This window comes from Arvicola amphibius, chromosome 3 (genome assembly GCF_903992535.2).
Source record: "Arvicola amphibius chromosome 3, mArvAmp1.2, whole genome shotgun sequence".
NCBI classification, from domain to species: Eukaryota; Metazoa; Chordata; class Mammalia; order Rodentia; family Cricetidae; genus Arvicola; species Arvicola amphibius.
In genome coordinates, this window is record NC_052049.1 from 107,166,174 (window position 1) to 107,185,510 (window position 19,337).

General features: G+C 34.1%; 1 protein-coding gene across 1 annotated transcript; it reads right to left on the reverse strand.

Annotated features, from left to right (window-relative positions):
- Nucleotides 1-8,499: 8,499 nt before the first annotated feature.
- LOC119809344 (olfactory receptor 150-like) lies at nt 8,500-15,662 on the reverse strand. Its single transcript, XM_038322181.1, has 2 exons — nt 15,645-15,662; nt 8,500-9,474 (listed from the first exon to the last, which is right to left on the reverse strand). The coding sequence occupies exon 2, from the start codon at nt 9,457-9,459 to the stop codon at nt 8,500-8,502; it is 960 nt and encodes a 319-aa protein (XP_038178109.1). The 5' UTR covers nt 9,460-9,474; nt 15,645-15,662.
- Between the last annotated feature and the right edge of the window lie 3,675 nt (nt 15,663-19,337).

Genomic DNA, 19,337 nt, shown 5'->3' on the forward strand with positions numbered 1-19,337 from the left:
TTACAACTTAAATTTACCCATAATTCTTAAATCAGTGTTTAGCCAGATGACTTTGTACATCTTATCAGTTAAGCATTCTCATCTCTCATTCTCTGAATCCAGCTGATGACTATCTATCCTTTTCTCATATTTACCTCAGTCTGATCACTCAGCCTATACTCCCTGCCTTGCTACTGAGCAATAAGCATTTTATTAAACCAATATAGGTGACAAAACTTTACAGTGCATAGGAGTATTATCCCACAGCACTTACCCTTTTTTCTTTTCAAAACAAGAGCTCTGAATCTAATCTTTGTTTAGCTTTTTCCCTGACCATTATCTATAGCAACTTGTAAACAACACTCTAAACAAAGACAAACATCCATAATTCAATTAATGGGAATGTGCACATAGTATTCTAGGATATTTCCTATAGATTGGGATCACTGAAAATCTTATAAGGACCCAAAGAAAATTTAGGATTATGATAAAGTTTTGACTTGAGTATTCTGTGAGGCTGGATCATGTCAGCCCGCATTCTTGAAGTTGTTCTGCATGTAATAGAGAGGAAACTACAACAGAGGTGTTCTGAAATATTGGATCTTCTAGACAATCCTCTCCTATCAGGGATTTTTCAGGGTGTCTTCCTTTATTAAACCTGATATTTCTAACAAAGAATGAAACCACAGCTTCTCAATACCTGTAGAAATAAAAGAAAAACCTCTTCCCCAAATAAACATATTTCAATTTAAATTTTGAATTCAAGGCATTTTCAAAATATATTGGTTGGATTCATCCAAGGACATTTATAATCAAATGCTTTTTAGTAGTTGTTGTTTTTTCCTCAGCAGTCAAACAATTTAAAGGCAACACAATAAAATACAGTATCCAGGATCTCCGTGTATTTTCCATCTTTATGTGGCCTTTATTTTAAACTATTTCCTTTATTTTTATTTTTGTTTTTTGAGACAGGGCTGTTCTATGTATCTTTGGCTGTGGTGGATCTCATTCTGTAGACTATCCTGGACTCAAACTCACATAGATCTGCCTGTCTCTTTCTCTTAAATGCTGGAATTAAAGGCATGCACCACCACACCCAACACTCTATTTCATTTGTTAAGGACTTTTTCTATCCTTTATCTTTTCTCTCCTAAGCCTATGTATATTGTTTTAAATACTGTAAACCATTTAGAGAGTTTTTTCTATCTAAATCTGTCTTTACTGTATATATATGTGTGTGTGTGTGTGTGTGTGTGTGTGTATGTGTATGTTTTCTGAGCACATGAGTCTTTATTCTGCTAAGGAGCATGGATAGGATTAATGTTGTAGCTTTGGTGGCTGGCTCTATCCCATTCTTTAGCTTTTTGAGATTCTAACTTTATGGCAGAAATACAGGCAGGAGACACGTTATTGCCACAACTTTGTGGAGTTTCTAGGTCCATAACACCACCAAGATACATGCCGTCAGCTGCTCATAGACACCATTCAAGTATTTGGTGGCAGGGCCTCTTAAAAGAGCAGTGAGATATTTGCTGCTAAAGCTGAGTCAGGAAGCCTCTCTTAAAGAAGTCATGCCTCTGCTTGTCTCTATCAAACTGAGCCCATCTGAGAAAATGTTGCTACCAAGAAGTCATGCTTAACACTGTTCTTTTATGACCAGAATCCCTTCTCAAGCTCTCTCAGGTATTATATGAATGTAGTTGCTGAAAGTTGGATGCCACTGGTAGCAGCATTTTCTCAGGTGGGTTCTGTTTGCTAGAGGCAAACAGAGGCATGGCTCCTTTAAGAGAGGCTTCCTGAGTCAGCATTAATGACAAGTATTTCACAGCTCCTTTAAGACACTCTATCACCATTACACGGTGCCATATGCCATTACAACCAACTTGTGACATTCTGCAACAGCAAACGCACAGAAGTAGTAGAAGTAAGCTATGCATTCTGGGTAGGGGATGACATTCTCTCAGTCACAAAGTTATCCAGCATTTTGGGAGTAATGATAATGTACTAACAGCAGTCAATAAAGGACAGACTGCTGAATTGATAATGTGTGGGTGTGTGAAGCTGAGAACGAAACAGAATCAAGATTGTCATGAATAGGCTTCCCATCATTTTAAGAACATAGATTGAGAGGAAGATAAGGAACAGGTGCTGTTGGACCTCTGAAGCCCTCGTCTTTTGTCAGATAATTTGGAAGCCTAAAAAGAAGAGCTGCAGAAAGAGACATTTCATAGTGGTTAATAGGCATTTTACCTATGATTCAACAGTAGTTACTGAGTCTACCAATCTATAAGAAATTCAGAATTCTCTGATGTATGTGATTTTATGTTCCAAGAACCTCTTGTGTCCTGATCATAATACCTTCTCTATTGAAGCAAATTATTTTTTGTTTTACAATATAAACAATATCCCCCAGGAAAATTTTCTCATTTAAGATAGTGATGCGGACAATTGTCTATATCATCACTTTATTTCTGTACTTCTAGAATTTTAGATTGAGCCATCAGAAAGCTAAATTGAATTTAAAGGCACCATATTAGAAAGCAAAAGGGAAACTATTCTTACATATAAATAAATATAATAAACATGATGGGCTTTATACAAATTCAGAATATGCTAATAATATCATTTAGAAGAAAATAGCAAGAAAATCAACGTAAAGATTACAAGATTTTCACAAAGCTTGATTGAATTATCACAAACTTTACATAATTAATGAAAACTTTGCTTTCTGTGGGTCTGTGGTTTAACTAAAAAACAGGCATCACTCTAGTATTATTTGTTTAATCCATAATTGCTTTGTCTATCTGGGATCCTTTGGTTGTCCCTATGGATTTTAAGATTGTCTTTGTATTCATGTAAAAATTATATGGGACTTGGTACTGAAATGAATCTGTAATGGTTTTTGGTAGAATGCTCAGTCGCAAAATGAACTTTAACAGTTCATGACCTTGGAGGGTCTTCTAACATGTATCTCCTTCTTTGATTTTCTTACTCATACACTAAACATTTCACTATAGAAATTTTCTACTTCCATTTGGTTGGGGTTGTTGTTTGATTTCCTTCTTCTTTTTTCCTTAAGTTTGGAGTAAGCAAGTTTCTTTCCATAATTCAATGTGATTTCGGTTGATATATAGAAATGGTTTAAAATTTAATTAGTCAATTTTTTTATCCTCCTACTTTGCTAAGATTATTTATAAATTCTAGGATCTTTTTAGTAAGGTCATTAGGATCTTTTGGGTATAGTAATATCTCCTCCTCAAACAAAAATAATTTTGGTTATTTTTATCTTTTTTATTTTCTTCTTTCTTCAATTGCTAAAGATAGGACCTGAAGGAATACATTGAAAAGATTATAGATATTAGAGTGCCCTGTAATCTTCAATTTTAAATTTTTTTATTTTAAAAATACTTTTGGAAAATTTCTTTTTTTCATTTTTTATATTTTTATTGAACTATATATTTTTCTCTTCTTCCTTCTTTTTCTAACCCTTTCCCTTATACATTCTCCCAAGATCCCAACACTACCAATATACTCAGGATGTCTTATCTTTTTCTACATTCCACGTAGATAAGATTCTTGCTATGTCAAACTAAATGCCCCTTGACCAAAAATGGATATGGAAAATGTGGTACATTTACACAACAGAATACTGCACAGAAGAAAAAAATAATGACATCTTGAGATTTTCAGGCAAATGGATGGATCTAGAAAACATCATTCTTAGTGAGGTAACTCAGACACAGAAAGACAAATATCATCTGACTCATTCATAAGTGGTTTTTAGATATAATGTAAAGAAAACTAGCTTATAATTTGCAAACCCAAAGAATCTAGACATTAATGAGGACCCCATGAAAGACATACATCAATCTAATATACATGGGAAGTAGAAAAAAACAAGATTTCATGAGTAAATTCGAACATGGAGACCATAGAAGAGGTTAGAAGGACAGGTGGGAGGAAGGGAGTGCATCAGAGAAAAATGTATAGCTTGATAAATTATATAAAAATTTTTAAAAATTTAGGTATGGCCGGGCGGTGGTGGCACGCGCCTTTAATCCCAGCACTCGGGAGGCAGAGGCAGGTGGATCTCTGAGTTCGAGGCCAGCCTGGTCTACAAGAGCTAGTTCCAGGACAGGCTCTAGATACTACAGGGAAACCCTGTCTCGAAAAACCAAAATAAATAAATAAATAAATAAATAAATAAAAATTTAGGTATGTCTCCCTTAAGGTCCTCTTTATTGTCTAGGGTCTCTGGGGTTGGGTATTGTAGGCTGTTTTTCTCTGCTCTATGTGTAAAACCCACTTATGAATGAGTACGAACTACATTTGTCTCTCTGGGTCTTGGCTACCTTACTCAATATAATGTTTTCTAGATCCATGCACTTACTTGAAAATTTAAAGATGCCATTTTCCTGATGTTTAGTACTCCACTGTGTAATAGGAAGTTGCTCATTAGTTCCCAGCTTCCCAGACTCGAAATAACCAAACAGAAACTGTATTAATTAAATCACTGCTTAACCTATTAGCTCTATCTTCTTATTGGCTAGCTCTCAAATCTTAATTTAATTCATTTCTATTAATCTGTGTATTGCCATGTGGTTACGGATTACCAGCAAGGTTCAGGGTCATCTGTTCTTTGCAGTGGCTACAAGGTGTCTCTCAACTCAGCCAGCCTTCTTTCAACCAGCATTCAGTTTAGTTTTCCCTATCTAGCTCTGCTCTACCCTATCAGAGGCCAACGCAAATTCTTTATTCATCAAATAATAAAAGTAACACATATACAGAAGGACTTCCCATACAATTTCCCCTTTTCTGTTTAAACAAAATTAATGTTTTAACTTTAAATAGTAAAATTATATATAACAAAACAGGTATCAAGCAAGATTTACAGTTATAATATCTGAATCTACTTTATATTTTATCATAACTAAGGAAAACTATAACTATCTATTATTCAGCTCAATCAAAGATTCCAGAAGGATATATTACCTATGTAAACAGAAAGTGCATTGTAAGGAACTTCCAAAACTCTAGAATTGACAGAGACATATTACTGACTAGTCAATCACTGAAAGGTCTGTATCATTGGAGCATCAATCTTCAGCCTACAGGCACATAATATCCAACAGACTTTTCCACAAAGCATGAAATATCAAATACAGCTGTGCCTATACTGGCAGTTTGTCTGTCACTTACTTCTGTGTCCTGCAGAATGCCTGGAAGATTCTTTCATAAAGCAGGAACTCCAAATGACCATCTCACCTTTAGGCAAGTTCAGTAGGCATTTTTCTGTGGGTTCTGCATTTCCAGTTTATACAGCATACCTTCAAACAGTACAGGCATGAGCAGTTTTTTGATCAAATGGCTAACCAACTCCATAAGAAGCCTCATCAATGCCCATCATCCTCTTGAATGTAGATTGGTGGTACCAAGAACAGATGTTTCTCATTATCATGTAAAGTCCTAAGTTCTTAAACATTTAAAATACCATATTCTGAAGGTCTCTAAATGATTTGAAGAATACCTATCTAACTCAATATATCTCTATATATCTAGAAAACCTAACATGACTACAAACTTGACTATTATAGATGACTATTAACTTATATTTCTTAATTATACATTACATTTTAAAATGAGTTGTACAAAACAATACCTTAATTAAGAGCAGAAATATATACAAAGGAAAATTGGCTTTAAATTTCTATCATTAGACCAAGATTCATACCAATGCAAATTTCTATAGAATATCTCCCTTTAAATGTAAACAAACATTTATAAATGATATTTGGGAAATTTGGGCATAGATTTCTACAAACTGCTTCCTGGTTGTTTTGGGCAAAGTGATTTTGGGGGGCATTCACAGAGACCTTTGGATGGTCATGGTTCATCAAACGATATTAGTCTGTAGGGATTCCACACATTCTCATCTTTTGTGGAAACAAAAGTAGAAACTCTTTTTCAAAGCAACAAATCCTTATACCCAAATTTCAATTCAATAAACCCTTAAACCATATATGTTGCTTTAGCTTAGTAGCCCATACAATGAAATGCCTCTTTGTCTTTTTTGTAAGCTCTCTTACAGTCAAAAATTTTAAAGAAAACACAGTGATATACATAATCTAGATTCTCTGTATATATTCCATCTTTACATGGCTTATTTTTCTTTATTCCTATTACTTTTCCTACAAGTTTACACTGTCTCTTTAAAGATTTCATTTTATTTTCTAAAAAAATAAATATTCTTTTTATAACTGTCTATACTCTTTTTCTTCTCTCTCCCAAATCTTCATAAATTTTTAAATACAGTATGTCTCATTTAGGGGTATTTTATGTCTGAATCTGTCCTTATTGCATACCTGTAATCCTTTTTTGACCAGTTGGGCTTCTTAAAATGTTAAGCACTTCTTTTTTTTTAAATTGATTTTTATGGAGCTCCTGCCTCTCCCCTCCCCTTCAACACTCTCCCATGGTCCCCATGCTCCCAATTTACTCAGAAGATCTTGTCTTTTTCTACTTCTCTTGTAGATTAGATCTATGTATGTCTCTCTTAGGGTCCTCATTGTTATCTAGGTTATCTGGGATTGTGATTTGTGGGTTGGTTTTTTGCTTTATGATTAAAAACAATTATGAATGAATTTATGCAATAATTGTTTTTCTGGGTCTGGGTTACCTAACTCAAAATAATATTTCCTAGCTCCATCCATTTGCCTGCAAAATTCAAAATATTATTTTTTTCTGCTGTGTAGTACTCCATTGTGTAAATGTAAAATATTTTTCTTATCCATTCTTAAGTTGAAGAGTATTTAGTTGTTTCCAGGTCTTGACTATGACAAACAATAGTTGAGCACATGTCCTTGTAGCACAACTGAACATACTTTGGATATATAGCCAAAAGTGGTATAACTGGGTCTTACGGAAGGTTGTTTCCTAGTTTTCTGTGAAATCACCATGTTGACATCCAAAGGGACTGTACCAGCTTGCATTTCCACCAACAATGCAGGAGTGTTCACTTTTCCCCACAACCTCTCCAGCATAAGTTGTTATCAGTGTTTTTGATCTTGGTCATTCTTACAGGTGTAAGATGGAATCACAGAGCTGTTTTGATTTGATTTCTCTGATGATAAGGATACTGAACATTTCCTTAAGTGTCTTTCAGCCATTTTAGATTCCTCTGTTGAGAGTTTTCTGTTTAGAGCTATACTCCATTTTTATTGGATTATTTGTTCTTTTGATGAACAATTTCTTGAGTTCTTTCTATATTTTGGAGATTAGACTTTTGTCTGATGTGGGGTTAGTGAAGATATTTCTTATTCTCTAGGCTGCCATTTTGTCTTGTTGACCATGTCCTTTGCTTTACAGAAGCTTTTCAGATTCGGGAGCTCCCATTGATTAATCACTTTTCTCAGTATCTGTGCTGCTGGGGTTATATTTAGGAAGTGTTCTCCTGTGCCAATGCATTCACCCGTACTTCCCACTTTCTCTTCTATGAGGCTCAGTATGGTTGGCTTTATGTTGATATCTTTGACACATTTGAACTTGAATTTTATGCATGGTGATAGATATGTGTTTTCTTTATTCCATTTGATATTTTCACTAACCCTAATCTAGAGTTTCTAGAACAAGAATATTCAGCAATTTCAGGTATCCCTGTCTGACTCCTATTTTTCATTCAAAATTGCTCATGAGTTCATGAGTGAGGCTTATGATGATTCAGAAAAAAATGCCAATTTTATTTTTCTCCCATGTGAATAAGTGATACAAATATGCAACAATGAAGGACTATAATTTCTGAGTCTGAAACTCAGGGAGGTAAGAGAAAGAACAAAACACAACTATACATGAGGAAGAATATGACTATAGAATTATAGGATAATGAGGAGGAGTCATACACCTGTGTGTAGAATATTGCATATATAACCATGAAATGCATTCTGCCTCACTTCCCATTTACCATTGCCTTTCGGGTTAAGATACTGGAAATACCTTGTGGGTGGGATGATGATAGAACCTGTCCTCTGTTACATCTGCACTAATATAATGCTGTATGCTTTTCAATAATCAGAGTTACACAATATTTCTCTTTCATAACTTATTTTATTATAATAGCTTCACTTATGAAATATTTAATAGTATTTTTGAATAAATTGCTAATTGAACAAGAAGACCTAAAAATCATTGAGGCAACAAAGAAATGTTGCAGAAATTAATGTATACACATATTAATAAAGATATATTAGGCTTGCCAAAACAGAACTTTATTAATATATGCAAGTAAACCAACCAAAAATAGGCTGAAGGAATTTTCAGCAGGTGATGTAAGATGTTATTGTGAATAAATTCTTGTTATATAAAAGAGTAATACTTCTCCATGGATATGAAAGTGATAATCCACTTTTAACTTAAATACATTTTTTTCCAAACAACCATGTGCTAACAATAGTCTCACATCTAGTGTTACTACATCCTGTATGTCGGCTATATCTTGTGACAAACTGAAGAAGTTTTATTCCATTACTAATGAAAATCATTCTTGGTTGAGTGGAAACTGACCTTTTGAATTAATTTAATTTTAAGGGCAATTTTGACATCTTTATTTCTCAGGCTGTAGATCATGGGATTCAACATAGGCACAATAATGGTATAAAACACAGATGACAATTTACTTTGCCCCAGAGAGTTAACTGATGATGGCTGAAGATACATGAAAGCTGTGGAACCATAGAAGAGAGCAACAGCCAAGATGTGGGAGCTGCAGGTGCTGAAGGCCTTGTGTCTTCCCCCAGTGGAATGAATGTTGAGGACACTGACAATGATGAAGATGTAAGAACTAAGAATGGTCATAGCTGGTATAAGAATGTTAAATGAACCAAGGGACAATGCTAGTACTTCATTGATAAAAGTACTAGAGCAAGAGAGCTCCAGTAATGGGAAAAGATCACAGAAGTAATGTCTTATTATATTAGCCTTACAGAAAAGCAATCTCATCATGAAGAAAGCAGGAACTGTGGCACTAAGGAATCCCATACCATATACCCCAGCAATCATGCACAAACAGACTTGATAGGACATAGTTACATTGTAAAGCAAAGGGTTAGAGATTGCCACATAGCGGTCATATGCCATTACAGCCAACATGTGACATTCTGCAATTGCAAAAGCACAGAAGAAGTAGAACTGAGCCATGCATTCTGGATAGGAAATGACATTCTTTTCTGTCACAAAGTTCACCAACATTTTGGGAGTAATTACAGTCGACTGACAAAAGTCAATAAAGGACAGACTGCTGAGTAAATAATACATGGGTGTGTGAAGATGAGAACTAAATATAATCAAGATGATCATTCCTAGATTTCCCACAACTGTAACCAAATAGACTCCTAGAAAGATTAGGAATAAGGGCAGTTGGAGTTCTGGATTATCTGTCAACCCATCAAAGATGAATTCAGTCACTGTGGTTTGATTTACTTCTTCCATTCTCTTCTGGAAACTCTATGTAAAAAGGAAATTTTATATAAAGAAGAAAATTTGAATATCGATTCTCCTATCATTAAGTGAACTCTGAAACATAATTCAAATAATGTCAGGTATCCCCAATCAGCTGTCATCCTCTTTTCAGTCTAAGAAGTCAGAATTTTGTAGTCCTGGGAAAAGGAAGTATGCAAAGAAATAATGAAGCAAAGGATTGCATTCTTGTGACTTTGTTATAAGAATCATGTGTACTAATACACATTTCCTACCACATGCAAACTGTACTAACACCTGTTATAGAGTATTTCCAGTATTTGTCATGTCTTAGTAATGGCACCTATTTTTATTACAAATTGTTTCATATGTGGTAAAGTAAACTAGCCAAACTAAAATTAACAGCAGATAAATGAAGGTATTGTGTATAATTGTGCACAGTACGTTTTGTATCATTCCTAAGTATCTGTGAAATATCAACACATTTGCAACTATATATAAATGCAAAATGATAAAATGTTTTGCATTTTTGCAATGATTTCACCTGTATATGTGTGTTACTGTGTGTGATTTATTTTAAGCAGTGAATTGTCTTCTCATACCTTATATTATTGTGGGCCACAAGAATTAGGCAATGAGAGCACAGCTGGTATTATCTCTAGGCTAACATCCTGCTTGCAAGGCTTTGGGGACCTGCCTTTTGAATGGTCGCTGTTATTTGTGTAAAACCTTGTGAAGTCATAGTGTCCCTTTTGTTCATAGTAGGATTCTCCTGAAAATATCCCAGACATGTTTAAATTATTCATTGAGCATAACTTCTTCCTATACTGGCACCTGAATGATGTGTTCCCACACTGTGGAACTGAGATGTGAAATCATTCACTCAGTCAAACACTTCTTCCCATACTCAAATCTAAATAAAGCAAGCCCCCCACAAATATCTTTTATGGCAGGACATCAAACTAGGAGAGGAACCTTGCAAATAGATCACATAAGAACTTAAAAATACAGTCACTGAGTCGAAGAAACAGCTTGTTTGCCTTTACTGATAAACAGGACCAGGTTGTCAGAATTCTCTAACAGCCTACTCAGGAGAGTGTAATAACTGTATTTAACTCTGCCTCAGTTTCATTTGACAAAAGATTTTTATAGAGAAAATTAACTGTTTGTGCCTTTACACATAGAAATATGGGGGGAAAGACTAGATCACTAAACCAGCCCTAAAGAAAAGAACTGTTTCCCAACTTGGAACCAGAAAGTACAGTTTCTTGCTTGGCCCAGGGTCAAGTCTCATTGCGTTCTTCCTGCTTCTTATTCTGGTTGCCATGGTTACCACAAACACAGAAGTGGAAGAAAGAAACAGAAGTGCTCAAAGAGTCCAATTGCACTGCTGCATTTTTCTTCCCTTTTTCTATACATTTATCAATTACAAACGTCTAGCTTACCTAACTGAATAAATGTAGTTGACACAAATTTCTTCTCCTTCTCTTAGAAATCATAGCCATTCCTCTATATTCCCCTTTGTCAGATATGCCTGGGCACATCACAGCCTTACACCCTATAGCCTGCTTTGTCAGTCTAATCTGTCTTGTCCCTAATAAATGCATGTTTTGTATTATTGTTATTTGCCAAATAATTGTTAACTGTGCCTGTATGGCACAGTTATAAACAGAAAATTTTGTGGGAAAGAGAGATCATTGAGAGAACTTCAAAAGAACATTGAGAAGAACATAGGAAGAGTAAATGATGAGAAGATATATATGAGCTGACTTATTTCTTTCAAACTCAGTTATCTTTAGTCAGTTTTTGTTTGCTATAGTGGTCCTTCTGAATCCTGAGAAGATTAGGGGACTCATACCTTATGCAAACCTCTATATTATATAAATAAAGTATGATTTTTTGTCATATTTTACATTCTAGAAGTTGGTCCATTTTATTAATGAATAATTAAGCTTACATTTCTATACTGATTTTCCATGTTACAATTTTACATTTTCTTTACCATGCCAAATTATTTATTTCATGATATTTTTCTGTTCTATAGATATTATTGTTTATATAAGACAATGGCTCACTCTATATCCGAGATTGACCTAGAACTCACAATCCTTTTGCCTACTAATTTCCATGAATCAGGGTAAGTTTTTAAGTAAAGATTCAGTCAGTTCTTCAAATTTAATTCATTTTAGCATTTTAAATTGCTAAAAATATCCCATGAAACTCTATTTAATATGGTTCACAAGAAATCAAACATCAAATTTATTATAAGATCTCAATTAAAATACTTCAGTAGTTGTTCATCATTCCATAGATGTGGTAACTTTACAAATTTTATGCGTTCTCTAAAGTTTTCTTATGTTGAAATGCATTGTGGTTTTACCATTTTTACTGAATCTAATCTAAAATTATATAGTATTGAATTGCAGAGAATTTCTTATTAAATATATTTGTTTAGTTTATTATAAATTTTCTTTTTAATTTGTACTTTGAGAATGCCCTGCAATGACTTTTGATCATATTCAACCCCTCACTGTAATCCTCCAGTTCGAACCCTCTTTGTGTCTTCTTTTTATACCCATAATACCCAGTTTGTGAAGCCCATGGAATGTTAGATATGGAGTCTTCCACAAGAGTATGGTAAACTTACCAAGGACATCATTCTTAATGAAAATTAGTTTTCCTCTTTCAGCAGCCATCAAATGCCAGTAGCTTTTCAGTTAGAGGAGGGACTTCCTGTCCACCTGCCCTCTCAATGTAGAGATTTAGTCTCTATTGAGCTTCCTCAGGACTTAGGCATAGGACTGCTATCACTGTGAGTTCATAAGTACATTTGTCCTTTGTGTCTTAAAGATGTTGTTTTCTTGGATTCATCAACCACCTTGGGTTAAAGGGTTTCCCATTTAGAGTTGTTGGCCAGTGTGATCTCACCAACTTCTGAAAAAATCGCAGGCTCTTCTCAACGTTGTTGGTCCTTCCAGATCTCATTGGGATGACTTTGTTACTGAAGGTACCCTGTACTTGGTCAAAGAACATGGAGATTTCATAATGGTACTTGCCTATAAGTGTTATCCTAATTAGATACCTTTCACACTGTCAGATGTTACATTGAGAAAAAGCTCAAAAATCTTATCCAGCTGGGCACCTTGTTATCTATAATAACATTTGGATTGCAAGACATTCTCATTAGTAAATTAGTGGCATGAACATAGAGAAATATGGAACAATTTTCTGCTCCACAAAGTAAAACTCATTTCTGACAATATTGTCAGACTAAGAACCTATTGATTTTGCTTCCCATAAATACACTACATTTGCTTAAAATATTTCAGTCATTTACTTTCTAATTATTTTGTAAAGCTATTCAAGGTATATAATGACCTTTTTGCTGCTGTTATAATATCCATTGAACAAAGCACTGCAATGCCTACACAAAAATTCTGATTACCTTTTTATGCTTTAATTATTAAAACTTGAGTCACATCTTTTCTCACTATGCTATGATATATTTTCTATTTGCTAATATACAGTTTGAAGCCTGCTTTGTTTTAGATAAATTCATCACCAATAGCTTTGTAGTTACTAGTCTTTGTGCATCTATTAACTCTGTAGTTTGATTTTATTAACATGTGTCCTTATACTAAAACACATTTCAATTGAATTTTTAAAATTTAAAAAAGCAATAAAAATAGAATAAATTATAAACAAGTGAGCACAAAATATCTAAATTCAATAAAATTCAAATAAAACACAAAACATCCTTATACTCTGGATCTTTTACGCAGTCCTGAGAGAACTTAAAGTAAATTCTGAGAAGTGAAGAAGTATTTTAATACTCAACATACTAAAAAAAAAAAAAAAAAGAAGTTTCACAGAGTTATGCAGATGTTTTCCATAATCCAATTTGTGGATCTCACATATAAAGCAATAGCTTTTAAGACACCAATGTAGTACTAAGGCAACCTCTGTCTACTTTGAATCATTTTAGAATTGACAGGAAAAATTAAATTTTAAAATTGTGTTAAAAATGTGTGCTTTTTTGTTTGTTTGTTTGTTTTGAGAGAGGGTTTCTCTGTAGCTTTGGAGGTTGTCCTGGAACTAGCTCTTGTAGACCAGGCTGGCCTTGAACTCACAGAGATCTGCCAGCCCCTGCCTCCCGGAGTGCTGGGATTAAAGGCGTGCTCCACCACCACTGCCGAGGGAGCCTGAAATGACCCTTTCCTATAGCCGTACTGATGAATATCTTGCATATCACCATAGAAGCTTCATCTGGCGATGGATGGAGATAGAGACAGAGACCCACATTGGAGTGCAGAACTGAGCTCCCAAAGCCCAAATGAGGAGCAGAAGGAGGGATAACATGGGCAAGGAAGTCAGGACCGAAAGGAGTGCACCCACCCAATGAGACTGTGGGGCTGGTCTAATGGGAGCTCACCAAGGCCAGCTCTACTGGGACTGAAAAATCATGGGATCAAACCGTATTCTCAGAATGTGTCGGACAAGGAGGGCTGACTGAGAAGCCAAGAACAATGGTACTGGGTTTTGATCCTACCGCATGTACTGGCTTTGGGGGAGCCTAGTCTGTTTAGATGAGCACCTTCCTGGAGGGGGTTGGACCTTGGACTTCCTGCAGGGCAGGGAACCCTGACTGCTCCTGGGACTGAAAAGGGAGTGGGAGGGGAGTTAAGGGAGGGGGAGGGAAGTGGGAGGTGGGAAGGAGGCAGAAAATTTCAATTAATAATAATAATAATAATAATAAAATAACAGAAAAAATAAAATAATAACAAACACACAAAAAAATGTGTGCCTTAAAAGTAACAATAAGAGAATCTGGAAATTCTGCAGGTATGTAATGTATAGGACAAAACTTTCTTCTTTAATCTCTGTGTGTGTAACATTTATATGCAACATTTGCAAGTATTTTAATTTCAAATATATTATTATTATTATTATTATGTTTAAATGATATGCATGTGCATTGTGTATGTCACGGCACATCTAAAGGCCATAAAACAACTTTGGAAAGCTTCTCTCCTTCAACCATGGAGATCGTGAGGATTGAATGCAGGTCATCAGCATTGTGTGCAAGTACATTTATCCTCTGAGTCAACTTGTCTGTCTAGTACATGCCATAATGTATGTAGTAGCTTTTTAATAAGATATAAAACTACTATTAATATGAAATATGAATTAATTTAATTTCCAATGTTGTTATCCATCAAAGTTAACTTAAATAATTCCAATAATAATAAAATTAACCAATGCAAAAATTTAAACATGTATATGAAAGAATAAACTTTGTTGCCCTTTTTTATAGTCTTAGACATAGTCCCAAGAGAAAGCTGAATCTCCACAGAACAGCTCCAATTTTATTTTTAACTTTCCCCAAGGTAACATCCACAGTTGTAAATAATTTCTTTCTATTCTATTTCAGGATGTATTGAATATTAATATTATATCAACTTTCCTTATTCTAGACTCAGCTACAAAATTAATCCATTACATCAATTAAGCCAGTGCCATTTTTCATCTCTTGAATTATTTTATATTGTAGATGGAAGAGTAGCTTATACAACCATTGCAATTATTAAAAATTATTTCTACATATCTTAAATTTATTTGATATAGAGTTTTTTACTCCAGTGTAAACTTGACAATTATAAATTTCTTCAGGAAGCTTGTAGAGATCTGCACTACATAAAGTATAATAATAAAACTGTACAATCATAAAAACCCAAATAGTTGTACTTTTGGTAGGCATTAAAATAAGTAAAATCAGTCTACTTTTATGCTTCAAAGACAATTTCTATCATTGTTCTGATCCATCCATTTTTGCTTTGCCCCAGCTCTCTCTCATTCTCCATTTTAATCTAAATATTTCTGAAATACTAAGAAAATGGTCATGATTTCAGGTTCATTGCCCCAGTAAAAAGTAAAATGATATTCACTCTGATTAAAAGAATTTAGATTCTAAATCTGGACTGTTATATTTATTAAAATTGGGCTCCAAATATGTGATAAATTTTCCAGATAAAATAAAGATTGCAGGTAAAGGCAATAAAAGTTGTAATTTAATTGATTAACACTGCAGCCTGATGGGCTTAGGCTAAGAACAGAAATCTACCAACACTCATAGAATTGTTGTAAAATAAGCAAAAATTTGAGCTAATTCCCAACCATAAAATTAGAAAATGCATCACCTCTACTGAATAAATGAATATGATGCTTATATTCAAATAGGTTTTTATGTTTCATAAAATGTTTTACTATATAATTATTCATATGTCTATAGATTCGATAGGGTTCTCTAAAAATTTATTTTGCTTAGAAAGCAACTTATGGTCCCAATGATCATTAGGACAAATTGAAAATATAAAACATGTTAAAACTTAAGATTGCTTGTTTCAAATTAGTTACCAAACCAAAGCTAATCATAATAAAAAGTATAATTTTGTCATTGAACTTAATTGCTTGATTTACAGTCATTATAACAGGATCACAGATTAAGAGGGTTTTATGAATTCTAACGCTATGAAGCTTTTTTCTTTTTAGAGTTAAATTTGAGCCAATTATCTCACATTTCGCAAAGCAAGGTATACTTCTTGTGGCCAGCATGCTTTCAAAGTTACTTCAAAGATAAAATTAACCAGGGAAATGTATCCACAGACAAACACAATTCTTAAACATTTAAAAACTTAACTTGGGATATATAAATTATAGGGCAGAAAACATTTCTCCATGTGAAAGGTAAATGATTTGTTGTAAACCATGTGAAAACACCAAAGCATAAATCCTTACTGGGTCAAGGAAGTTCATGTGTCCCTAAAATGATGCATAAGGAAATGAATATCTGAAACATCATTTATACATAAGCAATTATTAAAGTGTGATTTAAAACATTGAAAAAGGAAAAGCAATAAACATTCTAGTTCAAAGGCATGCAATTAGAACAGCAGGAAAGATTCAGCATGTGCGGGGTACAGAGTTTAGTCCTCATTCTTATGTGAAAAACTTGGTGATTCCCATTAGAAACCATGACCCTCTTCTACTCATGCCATTATGCTGTAACTTTAATGCCATTGTCTATGTGATCAAACACTGTTATACACAGATGCCTGCCAACTGTGTGGTGAAGACAATGATATATGTCCCCCTAAAGAAGAACAATGACAGAACAAAATTAATTCAGAATATATGTTTTCTAAAGTAATGTGGTGATTTCTTGGGACTTTATTATATGCTAAGGGAAGTAAACAGAGAGAGCGTCATTTAGTGTATGATATCTAAGATATTTAAGTACATTAATATTAATTGAAATAAAGAAATTAGGAACTTATTCCTGGGCATAAACTATGTTCAGGCAGTGATATAGACAGACTACTCCAATTGGTACACCCAATTTTTTGGCAAATATTTATTTCCTTTTAAATCTTCATTAAAATTGAACTCACTGAACCTTCTTACTGAATAATAAGAATTACTCAATTGATAAGTGAATAAATAAATCTAGTTAGTAGTATAGTACAGATTTTGACTGATTCCTCTCAACTCATGAATCACTCTTTTTCTTCAACAGTTTTAGCACAAATTTTATTCCCCACCCTCAAATATGTAATACAGATGTGCTCAGTATTGTGCAGTCATCACTGCTGAGGAACCAGGAACCTGTACTTAGTCTCAGAACTACTTCTGATGTTGATGTAATGATGGGTTAACAACCCTAAAAACTTCAACTCTACAGTTGGCAACAGTCTCACCTTTTGCAATCATCTGAGCAGTTCTGTCTCTTATCCTCTGAAGGTGTATCTTAGAATTATATATGCCAACACCAAATAACATGATTGCATAATCTCCAAGGATTTCCAACTCTCATGGAGAAAACCCTGGAAAGGGAAGCAAACGATGTATCCCAGCTGGTTAATCTTTTTCTGTTTTCAAAAACAATCTCTATTGTTAGTAAGGATATATTTAGAGATGCCATCTGAATTAAAACCAATATTTTGACAAATGAGAACTCAATAGAATTTGAGATTCTATATTTTTATGAGCTACTTGATTGTGTTGTTTTTTTCCAGCAAAGGAAAGTAAGGACATTCAATAATTGGTGGCCTCCTGGCCTATACTCAATTTTTCACTCAAAAATAATCATAATTTTATGAATGGGACATGATCATCAATCAGAAAACAATTTTCCAATTTTATCTTTTTCCCTAGTGAATAAGGATACAAATACATAATACAGAGAAAGAAATAGCTTTTGAGTCTGAAACTTAGAATGGAAAGAAAGAAAGAAAGAAAGAAAGAAAGAAAGAAAGAAAGAAAGAAGGAAACAAAGAAAGAAACAAGGAAACAAAGAAAGAAACAAAGAAAGAAACAAAGAAAGAAAGAAAGACAACATAACTCTATATTAAAAAGAAATATAAAACAGAGCAATGACTTTTTGCAACAAAGACTTGCAAGTAAAGATATATGGACAAAAGTTTTACTTCATGTGTCATAGTACAGCTTCCATGAAAAGATATTTTTACCTTCTCTTCTGTTTTTCTTTTCTTTCTGTTAAATTTTATCTACTGGGGAGAGGGGCACAGGCTCCAAAAGCATAGGGCAGATATACAGAAACAGAAAATAATTGGTATCAAGATGTATAATGTGAAGGTCACAAAGAACAAATAAAAAGAAGACATAAGTATATAGAATTATAGGTAATTGAGGAGGAATCATAATATAGTACAAAGAATATTGCAGAGATGAACACAAGAATACATAACACCTCCATTCCTGTTTAACATTGCCATTCTAGTTTGATAGTAAAAATACCTTGTGAGTAGGACTAGAAGAAAACCTGACCTCTTCCTTCATGAACATCAATATAGAGCTGTATACTTTTCACTAATTAGACTTACACAGTATTCATATTGAATAACTTATTTTTAAATCTTTTTAGTATTGATTTTATGGAGCTAGACATTTTTCTCTGTTCCCTTCCTTTCCTGCCCCTCTCCTTCAACCATCTCCATGGTCACCATACTACCAATTTATTAGGAGATGTTGTCATTTTCTACTTTCCATGTAGATTGGATCCATGTATATATCTCTCTTAGGGTCTTCATTGTTGTCCAGATTTTCTGGAATTGTTAATTGTTGGCTGGTTTTCTTTGCCTTATGTCGAAAAGCCACTTATGAGTGAGTAAATATGATATTTGTCTTTCTGGGTCTCAATATGATGTTTTGTATTTCCATCCATTTGCCTGCAAATTTCAAGATGTCATTACATTTTTTTCTGCTGTGTAGTACTTTATTTTTCTGATGTGTAGTACTTCATTGTGTAAATGTACCACATTTTTCTTATCCATTCTTCGGCATTTAGATTGTTTGCAGGTTCTGGCTATGACAAACAATGCTTCTGTGAACATAGAAGAGCATATGTCATTGTGGTACGACTGAACATCCTTTGGGTAGATACCCCAAACTGGTATTGCTAGGTCTTTAGGAAATTTGTTTGCTAATTTTCTGAGAAATCACCATACTGATATCCAAAGGGGCTGTGCTAATTTGAACTCCCACCAGCAATGCAGGAATGTTCCCTTTACCAAACATCCTCTCCAGCATAAGTTGTCATCAGTGTTTTGATCTTGGCCATTCTTACTGGTGTAAGATAGAATCTCCGAGTTGTTTTAAATTGTGTTTCTCTGATGGCTAAGGATGTTAAACATTTCCTTAAGTGTCTCTCAGCCATTTAGATACTTCTGTTACGAGTTCTCTGTTTAGGACTATACTCCATTTTTATTGGATTATTTATTCTTTTGATAACCATTTTCTTCTGTTCTTTGTATATTTTGGAGAGCAGTTCTCTGTCAGATGTGGGGTTGGTGAAGAATTTTTACCATTTTGTA